Source organism: Antechinus flavipes, chromosome 3 (genome assembly GCF_016432865.1).
Source record: "Antechinus flavipes isolate AdamAnt ecotype Samford, QLD, Australia chromosome 3, AdamAnt_v2, whole genome shotgun sequence".
Classification (NCBI taxonomy): domain Eukaryota; kingdom Metazoa; phylum Chordata; class Mammalia; order Dasyuromorphia; family Dasyuridae; genus Antechinus; species Antechinus flavipes.
Window position 1 is genome coordinate 306941327 of NC_067400.1, and position 12108 is coordinate 306953434.

The window sequence follows — 12108 nt, forward strand, 5'->3', positions numbered from 1 at the left end:
ATTATTTTTAAAAGGGGAAGAAGCTTATTAAAGATATGCTAGTCCTGCCACAGATTTCTACCTCAGAGAATTATAAAGCTAGTGCAACCATTATCTAGAAATCATTATTGAACTACCTATATCACAAGCTGTTTGTAACCAGCTTGTTGTACAAATGTGCAGCATGTATACAAATTGTAGGAGGTTATTAAGAAGATTATATTGATGCTTTCTTAATAGATCCAAGAGAGGACAGAAGTGTGTTCTCCTTTAACTCATCCATGATTCCTATAAATCTGGCACAAGGGGGTTGATCCAATGAGCTGGGGGTCTTCCTCTAGATCTCTTGGCATTGTAGGGATAACAATAGACATGGATGCTCTCCATTTGTTCTCTCCACTCTTATTGTTGTTGTTTGTCCTTTGTTCTTGAAGGGAGATGATGCCATGACAAATAAGTATACTGGATTTAAGGGAGAGAGGGCTGCGCAAGGTTGCCTGCCTCATTCCCCACCTTTCCATTCCCCCAAACTGCCTGGGTCCATTGGCCAGATGTGGATCTAAATGACTGGATTTGCTCGGGTACAGTGGGAGACTTGGCCTTTCTAAGCTAGTCTTCCATAGGTCTCAGTTGAGAGAGGCTGCATCCATTCAGTAATTAAGGCTCTTAGACCTCTTAGATCTCTTCGGAGAGAAGTGGGGTCAGGACAGAGCAGATGCTAAAATATCTAAGCTAGTCATACCCTGGTTTCCTAATGGAGGGCTGCCTGGGATGTGAAACATTTCTTATCTTTCTCATCTTTCTTCTGTTTTTAGCCATTGCTTCCTTCCTTGTTTTTGTCTGTAATGATATCCCAGACTTTCAATCTTTAAAAAACCTGCACTTAAACCTCAAGTTCTCTCTCTCTCTCTCTCTCCTCCTCTCTCTCTCTTTCCTCCTTTTCATAACTGAATTCCTGGAAAAGCTGTCCATGTTTGTTGCCTATATTCCTCAACTCCCTTCTTTTCTACTCAAACCTTTGAAATTTGGCTTTTATGCTCTTCCTTTACCAAAAAAAATGTTCCATCCAAGGTTAACAGTGAACTCTCACATCCAGTATCCTTGTTCAGAGACTTCATTCTTCTTGACCTCTTTTCAGTGTCTCTGTTGACTACCCCTTATTCCCAGATGCTCTCTTTTCCTGGGGTTTCTTCCCAGGATGCTGTTGTAGTCCTCTTTCTACCTATCTGAACATTGCTTCTTGGTCACCTTTGAAGGATCTCTATCCATGTCCTACTTCCTATGGGGCAGTGTGTTTCAGGGCTCTCTCCCTATATGTTTTTGAGATACTAACTTCTCTGAGGCAGTTGTCTTTTGTGTAAGATAGAGGTAATAGTACTGGGGAAAGAGTATTTTAGAAGAGCTCAGACTTGGAGTCTGCAGGGAAAATGAATAAGATACAATTAGATGGGCTCATATTGACAAGGAGAAAGTTTAGCCCTTCAAAAGGGAGAGAATAAAAAGATAAAACCTACATGACTAAATTAGGGCTATTCACTTCAACAACTGGAATTAGGGGCTCTCTGAATTAAAGTAATTTTTTTAAAAAGAGGCAGTTTGGACCCTCTTTTCCTCTCCATACACTCTGTCAGTGATCTCATCAACTTTCATAGTTTTTAATTATCATCACTAGGCACACAGATTTCCAAATCTACATATTTATCCTTGTCTCTTTTCTGAGCTTCAGTCTTTCATTACCAACTGCCAAATGGACAATTCCACTTGGATGCCCATAGGCATCTCAAACTCAACACATGTGAAAAAGAACTTATTATCTTTCCCTTGAAACCTCTTCCTAATTCCCCATTTCTGTCAAAAGTATGTTCTAGATGCCAAGGTCTGTAAACTGAAGTCAGTTCATTTTTGACTCTACTCTTCTCTCTCAACCCCTAATACAATCAAGTGCTGAGTCTTATTAATTCTAGTTCCATGATATCTTTCATATCCATTCCATTTTTTTCAATCATGTGATGATTACCCAAATTTGGACCCTTATAACCTCTGGCCTGGATAATCAAAATGACTTCCTAATTGAACTCGTTGCCTCCAATCTCTCCCTTTTCCCTTCTCCAAGCCACTCAATTGATATTCCTAAAGTACAGAATTGGCCCCATTCATTCCAATTGCTCAAGAAACTTCGATGGTTCCTTTTTTTGTATTTTAGGTTAAAGTAAAAGCTCCTCTGTTTGGCATTTAAAATCTATGATAAATCTGGCTCCAGCTAATCTTTCCAAATGGAAAAGTTTCACACTTTTTATTCCCATTTTCCCCTGCTCTGAATTCTACAGTCCAGCCAAACTGCCTTCCTTTATGTGTTCCCCTAACTTCCTCCCCCCCCCCTGCCTTCATTCCATCTCATTTGTAAACAGGCTGTCAACAATGCTGGATGTTTCTCCTGCTTTACCTCTACATCTTGCAGAACCTTATTCTCTTCAAGGCTGAATTCACATGCCACCTCCTAGATGTATGCTCTTTTTATTGTTTTTCTCTTTGTATCCCTAGTATCGGTATTGAATATAGTATGCACTTAAAAAGTCTTTTCATTCATTCATTCAAATTAAATTTATTATTTATTATCAAATTATACTTTATTGTATATGTATTTTACATTTACTTATCTGTGCATATGTTTCCCCCAGTAGACATTATTTTTATTTTTTTTCCCTTAGCCAAGGGGCAGAGTTTATTGTAATTTTAACGGAATTACAAGCGAACTGAATTCTAAGAAAATTCAGCACATATTTATCCAACTTTCTATCATAGATATATTAATTCTATGGCTCATAGATAGGAAGGAGGAGTGGTCTCAGAAATATATTTCTAACTGACAAGATTATCAGTCCTCAATGAATTGAGGAGTGGTCTCTAGAATCTCTCAGTAGACTTTAAAATTCCTTGAGGACAAGGATTATTTTGATCTCCAGTATGTAGCACAATCCTTGGCATATAGTGAGTATATAATAAATGCTTATTGAATCCTAATGAGATAGAAAGCTACTAGAATGACCTCTCAGAACAACTTTAAAAGGCTCTGTTATGCTAGTAGAAGGCAAGCTTCTACAAAATAAAAGAAAATACAAGATGTCATATGACAAATGCTAAGTGAATAGTAAAGAAGGTGCCACCAAGAGTTCACAGGAGGGAATCCATCTGTCAGGGGTCAGAGAAGGTTTGCACTTCAGTCTTAAAAGACATGACAAAGCAAGAATCACACTGATGAGGAGTTTCTCTCTCTAGTGAATTGGCTCCAGACTGACAAGAACAGGAGGAAGAACTAGAGAAGGGAATTCAAGAAAGTGGTGGCAGTATTTCTCTAAAGACCTCATCTTTAGGGTCTGAAGATGTAAGGTTTTTATCCTTAAAGAGTGGCAACCCCTATCTGCTCAACCATAGACCTAACTGTTAAATTCTTTTCAATGGCAAGAAGATATATTACATAAATAGACAATTCTGCATTTAAATTAAATCCAGACAGAATTTTAATAGGAACCACACCCAGAAAAGCTATACAAAGTCAGCCTCTGATTACGAGATGAACATCTCTCAGAAAACAGACCAAAAAGTCCCCTCCTCCAGAATGTCCCTGACATATCTCCAACTGCTCTATCATGATATGGCCAAGTTGGGCCAAATTAATGCAGGGTCAATATGGAGAAGAACGAGATAAGATAAAATAAATAACACTATTACATTATTCTTATGATAGAAAAGTAGGGAGTACTGGTGATATTAGTACTTATTTCAGTTTCAAAAAATATATAAAACTGAAGAGCAAAGGGGTATATTTTCATTTTAGAGAATTCCATCCTTTCCCCTATTTATAAAAGAGTTGACAGAATACTTGTTCTTTTGCTCTCCTTGAAAGTATCTCAGAAAGTCTATGTATATTGTTTTCCTCTTTTCCTCTCCTATTTCCCAGCAGAGTAGAGAGTAAGCTATTGCTAACAGGTTAAAAGACCCTTTTGCTTCCTCTACCTACTCAGAACTTTCAAATACAAAATACAAATACAAAAGTATTATCCAAAGTGACTATAAGAAAGGTCAATTTTTTAAAAAGAGGATATATTTTCTTTTCTGTTAACAATTTTCTAGATATTCCTTAGCATCTTCTCATCCCAATGTATGTTTTATTCTCTTCTGTGTATGTACTTTTTCTAACTATGGGTCAGCTAGAAGCTTATGAAAGTAAGGTTGTCATGCAAAGCAGTTATTTCATTGAGCTAATTGTAATTTTGATAAATAGGAATTCAAATATTTGCCTACAAGTTTGCATACAAGTATATATGTATAAACTGTATATATCCACATATATATATTTTTACATAAATTTAATACATTTTCACTCTCATTTTCAAAGAAGGATCTGTGTGAAAGTAAGTTGTTAAATATAATTTGCCAAAATATACTAGTGAGAAAGCTCAAAGATCCAAGATTTCCTAGGATTAAGAGGCTCACTGACAATGGAGAAGGAAAAGCTAGGCCTATGAATGAACAGTAGAATTTAGATAAACAATACAGTGAAGCAGCATACACAATGGCAGGAAGAAGACAAGTTGGAAAAGTGGGGGTCCCTATTAGAGATTTTCAAAAGATAAAATTAGAAAAGAATGTAGGGATCAGATTGGAAGGGACATATATGTGTCAGGTTAAAAACTTGGGATTTTTTTCTTATAGGCTGCAATTTGAGATAGATCATGTGTAAAATGATTGGGGCCTGGAGAACAGTAGTGGAATTGGAAGTGGAAAAGGACAATTAATAAACTATCCTGATTGTACATTAAAAAAAAAAAAATCTAGAACAGCTTCAATGTTCTGAGCCATGGTGATCCTAACAAAAACAGAGAACTCCAAAGAGGAATTTAATTTTGGAGAACATACGTAATTTGGTTGTAGGTTTCTTTTACATATAGCAGAAACTCCTTTATGGTACTACTGACTAGTACTACAGTTCAAGTGATTAGAATAAATATTATGCCAAAACCTATGTTCTAGAAGTAACATCTTTTATTAGAGGTTAATTCTGTTATATAAGAATTTAATTTGATTTTTAAAGTACATAAACCGATCTATTAAAATTCAAATCCATAGAGTATAATAAAATTATATTGTATCATGTTTTAATTAGCATAGAAAAAACTTAGACAAAGGGATTCAAAGAAAGCAAAATTAAGTACAAGAGAAATAATAAGCTTCCATCCTTAACTTTTAAGTAGCTGAGTGAATTAGACCTTTTAAACAGCTCCAAAATAGCTTTAATGTCTTGAATACCTCACCTTCTTCATAAGCTTCATCACGGTCCACAAGCTGCTCTGTTGTTTCTAAATCTATGACTTTGCTCCATGGTCTTCTAGGAACATCTGAATTTCTTGGAGAAAATACTTCAGAAACTGCAAGCTCTGAGGCCTTCTCGACCCTCTTTAAATGAAAATAAAAAAAAATTAAGAATGACAAGTATTTTGTTTAACAGAATTCTTAGTCTATATAATAATCTGATTATTGACGGCTACAATACTTTCACATTTAGTTTCAGAGAATTTCTAGTTTGTGAATGTTACCTCCTAGAGTTTAAATAATTTATCCAAGGGAAAAAATCCTTGGTCATTTTTCATCATCAATATTAAACTCTGATATTTTACCTAATATTATTCAATGTCAATGTTCTTATATTTTCACATAATGAGATTAATTAAACATTGTAGTAATGCTCACTTAAATACTATTGGTAGAACTAATGAAACCTAGATTTTAACTTAATTCCATAATATTAATTATAATATAATTATAAAATCCATAATATTAAGTATATCCTTAGGAGGAAGAAAAGAAAATTTGTTGCAGGTTGCTACTTGTGAATAAAAACCAACATTCTTTAACATACATTATTTTAGAGTTTGAAGTAATCTCAGTTTAACATTCTTATTTTACAAATGAAGAGATTAGCACTTAAACCAAGGTCTTGCCTCCCAATATAATGCTCTTTCCACTAAATCAATATGCTTGATAACACTAGTTCTGGTGTCAGAGTTATGTGGTGCAGCTTTCAAGGAAGATGTGACAATAACTCTAAGGCCATGTGGCCTTGGGAGTGATGTACTTGGAAATGATGTTTTTCTTCTCTTAAGTTATCCTGCCTCAGTTTACTCTCTCTGACCAGGATGTTATGGCTATGAATATTGTTAACTGTCAGATAAACAGCCTATTGTTGGTCAGTGATAATAGTGTTTTTGAAACTAATTGAGAAACAATAATGAAGTGCCTAAACACAGGCACAGAACAAAATTGGGTGTTCCCCACTTAATCTAGTGATGTTTCAGGCCTAAAAACATACCTCCAGCAGGTTCTCTCCTCCCACCCCAACCTGTGAACTCTACCCAGAAAATTATGGGGATTAGACCTGCATACAAAGTCAGAATCAGGTCACTCCTGAACTCCACTCTAAGCCATAAAATCAGCATATCAGTGATATGAAGCACTTAGTTTCTCTAATTTTTTCCTATAAATTTATCTCCTTGTCCCTGGTTTTGTGCTAACTTCTTTTGGAAATTAGCCTGCTGTAATTGGTGTTACAATTATCATAAACTTTACCTCTTGACTTGGAGATTGATCTGAACCTGCAATTTTTTTTTGAGATACCTCGTGGCACTGGTCTGGAACCTCAACCTTTTTGGGATCCCCTTGAACCTAACAAGAGGAGCTAGATTCAGACCTTGCTTCTGATGCTTACTACCTGACGTGTTAAGCTAATCACTTTATTTGCCTCAGCCTTAATTTCTTGAAATGTAAAAATAAGGGGGTTAAAGAAAATGGGACTCCAAGGTCTATTCTAACTCATTATTCTAGGGAATCTGCGATTCTAGAATGAGTGAATGGGGAGGACAAATTCATAGTTTGGGCTTCACTCTTCTCCAATGTACTTTATACCTCATAAATACAAAAAGATAAAGCTTTAGAGGTTTTATGCAGGGGAAATCCTAAGATATCACTTTATTCCTCTCATGATTAATATCCTATCATACATCTAGTGGGCATTATACTTAAATATTTATATATCCAGGATTGCAATCCTTCTCTCAGAGCCCCTATATTCAATTGGTTTAAGGCTTGCCAATTTTATCTCTGTAATTATTTCTCACATATGCCCCCTTCTTTTGACACTACCATTATCTTAGGGTGGATCCTTATCATCTCATGCCTGAACTATTGCAATAGCCTTCTTTTTGGTCTCCCTGACTAAGATTTCTCTAACTGTAATGCAACTCCACTCAATTGTCAAAAAGATCTTCCTAATTCAAAGGTATAACATGTTGTTATTGTTAAGTTTTTTTCATGTGTATCTGATTCTTCAGGATTCCAATTGGGATTTTCTTGCAGATTTACTAGAATGATGTGCCATTTCCTTCTCCAGATCATTTTACAGATGAGGAAACTGAGGTAAGTGTTAAGTGATGTGTCTGAGATAAAATCTAAAGGTATGACATGCCATCCCACTATTCAGTAAAGTCCAGTGGCTTCCAGTGATTACCTACAGGATCAAACACAAAATCCTCTATTTGACATTCAAAGCTCTTGATCCACTCCCTCCTTGAATCCCTCTCATACTTAAGACATGTACTCTGAAATCCAGTGACACTGGTATTCTTAGTTTCTCTTTAACAAGATAATCCATTTTACAACTCTGGACATTTATACTCATTCCTGAAATGTTCTACTTTCTCATTTCTGACTCTTGGATTCACTGGCTTTGTCCAAGTCCCAGCTAAAATCCCATCTTCTATAGTGAGCTTTTCCGGATCTCTCTCAATGCTAGTGCCTTCCTTTTGCTGATTATTTCCAATTTATCCTGTCTGTAGTTTGTATTTATTTGTCTGCATGCTGTCTCCATTAGACTGTGAACTCCTGGGCTCTATGAGCAGGTTCTATCTTTTTTGACTTTCTTTATATTCCCAAACACAGTGTCTGGCACATAATAAGTACTAAGGATGAAGATAGGAGAGCAACAAAGAAAAGAAAAGTGGTTTCTGGAAACTCTTTTTAATTATCACACTTGGAATTTAGCTCCATAGTCCTAGGTGTATTTATAAAAGAGAAAATGATTAAAGAGATTAAAAAAAAAAAAAAAACCAGACAGAAAATGCAGCTGGATTAGAGCACGTATGTATAAAGAAGATTCAATAAAGGAGTTAATACAATTATAAGGGCACTTAATAATTGATTTATAGGATAGCTGAATAAAAAGATACCAGTCATGGGAAAAAATCTTGGTCCTTATTAATAGTGAAAAAACAATAACCTAGAAATTATCAATGATTACTGATTCTCTTCTACATAAAATTTTTATCAAAAATTATGTCCAATACATTCTTGATGAGGTTATTTGTAGTGTTATTTTCTCTAAAATGTAATGTTCTCTGGGAGCAGGTTTCTTAGGCAACCTTAGTTTCAGTTCAAAGTCATAATCACCTCAAATGCAGACAGGTATTAAAAGTCCAGTCCTTTATTGTCTCCTTCCAAATAGCCCGGTTAGCTTTCTTAGAGGCCTATCTCTCTCTTTGGTTCCAAGAGCTCCTGTTGTTGTCCTTTGCCTCTGCCAACTTCAGCCTCTAGCTTTCTCCAACTCCTGGCTTCTCAATCTCCCCAACTGACTCCTGACTGAGGCTCTTCCTTTTATAGCTCTTTTAGAAGTATGAACTCAAAGGCTGACTCCAAGAGAGTGGGATTGTGGGTTCTTGACTTGTGAATCTCCCGACTGAATCCTGACTTGTGAATCTTGAATGCTAATGTGTAAACAAATGTGTGGACTCTTAAAGGTATGAACTTAAGTACATAAGCATTGTTTCTATCAATTCCAGTGAGTTAGCACCTTGTTTCAAGTTCTAGTCCAACAGTTATTAGTAAGGAATAATTTACACATGATATTTAACAGTACACCACACCTTTATCATCACACAATTGATTGAAAAATATGGAGAATATGTTCCACTGTGCTTATTATCAGATTACAAAAGGTATTTGATATGTTAGAGAAAAATACTGCCTTAAAGACTTTTTTCAACAAGCCATTTCCCATTCATACATCAAAATCATTCAATAGTACTTGAAATATAAACCACGAGAGACAACTTTGCTAGATGAAATTCAACAAATTTCTCCTAAAACAAAGCCTATTTAAAAAATACCAATGCTCCAGCAATGTTGTACTGTGTGCAATTAGTCATGAAAGACAACACTCTTCAAAGAACCAAAAATCAGTATTGCTCAGAAGGAAATGGAGTTATTGATTCTTTATGAGTGAGGAGACTAAAATACATAATAAGGAAATTTTTAAAAAGAGCAGAGTTGTATCAAAGTCAAATGGAAATGGTCATGAATCCCTGTCTCATTTAAAGAAACATTAAAATGAGATCATGGTGCTGAGTTTAAATATCATGTCTCTCCCACTAGATTGCAAATTTTGTATACCACTAACTACTATTATAGTCTGCCACTAAGTTCAGCTTACTTGAACTTATTACCTGGTCAGGGAAGAACTCTCTTGAAGCTGATTTTGATAGTGAACTTTCTAGAGTAGCCCTACTAATGATACTGGTTAATTGTTAACAAATCAAAGCTAAGTTTTAGTTGGTGATGACAATAATATGCAGAAAATCTCTTTAAATATTTAAAGAAGGAGAGGGAAAGAAATTCTCCCCCTACCCTGGGCAATTAAAAAAAAATAGGATATAAGTGAATTATGGATGTCAAGATGCTAATAAAACATTTAGGGAGATTCCTTTGAAGATTAAAGAAAAGTTTAAGATATAACATAATCTGACTGAAAAACTTCTCTACTGGCTAGAACATTTGCTACTTAGGGCTGCTAAGGATGTTTATCCTCAGTTGTACACCTTAAAAATATATTTTATTTTTATGAACTTAAAAAGCATGAGTGTTTCTATATCTTCCTTCCCATTTTTCCTTTGTTGTTGTTGTAATTACTGTTGCTATCATTTTATGCTTGGTAACTGCCTCTCTTGCCCTGACACCCACCTTTATGAAAAACATTATCATCAAGAAAAAAAAAAAAAGAAAAACCATATATAGATTAGGTCCAAAAATGTCGGTCTCAATGTGAATTTCAAGTTCCCCAAGTTTTAGATATAAGAACTTTTTCAGAAATATCTCCAGATTTCCCCTTTCTCCTCCCTATCCCTCACTCCAAATTACCTATTTCCCTCTATGGGCACTGATTTTTTATTTTTTTATTTTTTGGTACAAAACATTTCAAAATCTATGTGATTATCCATTTTATCTCTATGGCCCTTTCTACTCTTGTCCAGACAATAATTCTTCCCCTTTCCTTGGCTCTGAAAAGTATCTGAACTGATAATATGCCCTAAAAGACTTATAACTTCACTAAAACTATTTCAGATATCCTAGAACTATCAAATAATAATGGTGACAATGGAAATCTTTGATTTATTCTTGATCTTTCTGGAAAGGTCATTCCATTATTTCTAGATAACATCAGAACTAAATAATCCCAGTTCTTGGTTTTAGATGCTTTTTATTATATTGAAGAAAAGGCCATTTATTCCTGTGCTTTTAACATAAGGGATGATACATTTTTCAGAAGCTTTTAAAATTTATATTGATTTTGTAATTAATATGACCTACTATGTTTATAGTTTTCATAAAATTAAACCAACCCAATATTTCTGCTATTAAAATGTTGTTATAATGTATATTTTTAATACATAACTGCAGCCTCTTTGCTAATATTTTATTCAATAAATTTTTGAATCAATAGTCATTAGAGATATTGGTTTATAATTTTCTTTTTTTGCTTTATTTTTCAATAATTTATTATCAGGATTGGAGCATTGCATCTGTCTCATAGGAAGAGTTTGGTAGTCCCTATTTTTGCAGACCTGTGTATTGTTGGAAGAAGTCACTTTAAAATCTGTCTGGTCCTGAAAATTTTTTCGTTGAAAGTTCTTTTGGTTGGTTCAATTTGTTTTTTCTGAGAATAGGTTATTTAAAATTTCTATTTCTTGTTCTATTAATTTGGATATTTTATACTTTCAGAACTATTCAATCATTCCATTTAAGTTTTTAGTTTTGTGGACATATAACTGGGCAAAATAATTTACAATTTCATTTTTTTTTGTTATTTGTATTGAATTTTCCTGATTATTTTTTCTCAATGTCATTTCAATTTCTTTTCAATTTTGTGTATGTTTGATTTTCAGAGCTTTTTTTCCCTCTATTCAGTTGAAGTTTTTTGATTTGTTGTTCTTTCTAGCATTTTGAAATGGCATTCCTAATTCATTAATTTTTTCTATCTTTTGTTGATTAAAGGGTTGGAAATATAAATTTCCCTCTAATGACTATTTCCTCTTTATCCCAAAAGTTCTGGTATATTTTTGTCCTATTGTTATCATTTTCTTTGATCAAAATATTTAGTTTCTATTATTTATTCTCTGATCTATATATTCTTTAAGATTGAATTGCTTAGTGCTACTACTGGGCTTATACCTCAAGGAGATACTAAAGAAAGCAAAGGGACCTGTATGTGGCAAAATGTTTGTGGCAGCCCTGTTTGTAGTGGCTAGAAACTGGAAAATGAATGGATGCCCAGCAATTGGAGAATGGTTGAATAAATTGTGTATGAATGTTATGGAATATTATTGTTCTGTAAGAAATGATCAGCAGGATGAATACAGAGAGACTTGGAGAGAAGATCTAACTCAGTTTCAATTGATCAATGATGGACAGAAGCAGCTACACCCAAAGAAAGAACACTGGAAAATGAATGTAAACTGTTTGCATTTTTGTTTTTCTTCCCGGGTTATTTTCACCTTCTGAATCCAATTCTTCCTGTGCAACAAGAGAACTGTTTGGTTCTGCACACATATATTGTATCTAGGATATACTGTGACATATTTAATATGTATAGGACTGCTTGCCATCTTGGGGAAGGAGTGGAGGGAGGGAGGGGAAAAGTCGGAACAGAAGTGAGTGCAAGGATAATGTAAAAAAATTACCCAGGCATGGGTTCTGTCAATAAAAAGCTCTAATTATTTAAAAAAAAAGATTGGATTGCTTAGTCCC

At 34.5% G+C, this 12108-nt stretch overlaps 1 protein-coding gene across 1 annotated transcript in view; it reads right to left on the minus strand.

Moving 5' to 3' along the window:
• CCDC191 (coiled-coil domain containing 191) overlaps positions 1–12108 on the minus strand; it is a 93647-nt gene that overhangs the window by 75018 nt on the left and 6521 nt on the right. The window contains 1 exon segment of the mRNA XM_051985317.1: positions 5292–5433. Within this exon segment, the coding sequence (XP_051841277.1) occupies positions 5292–5433 (142 nt within the window).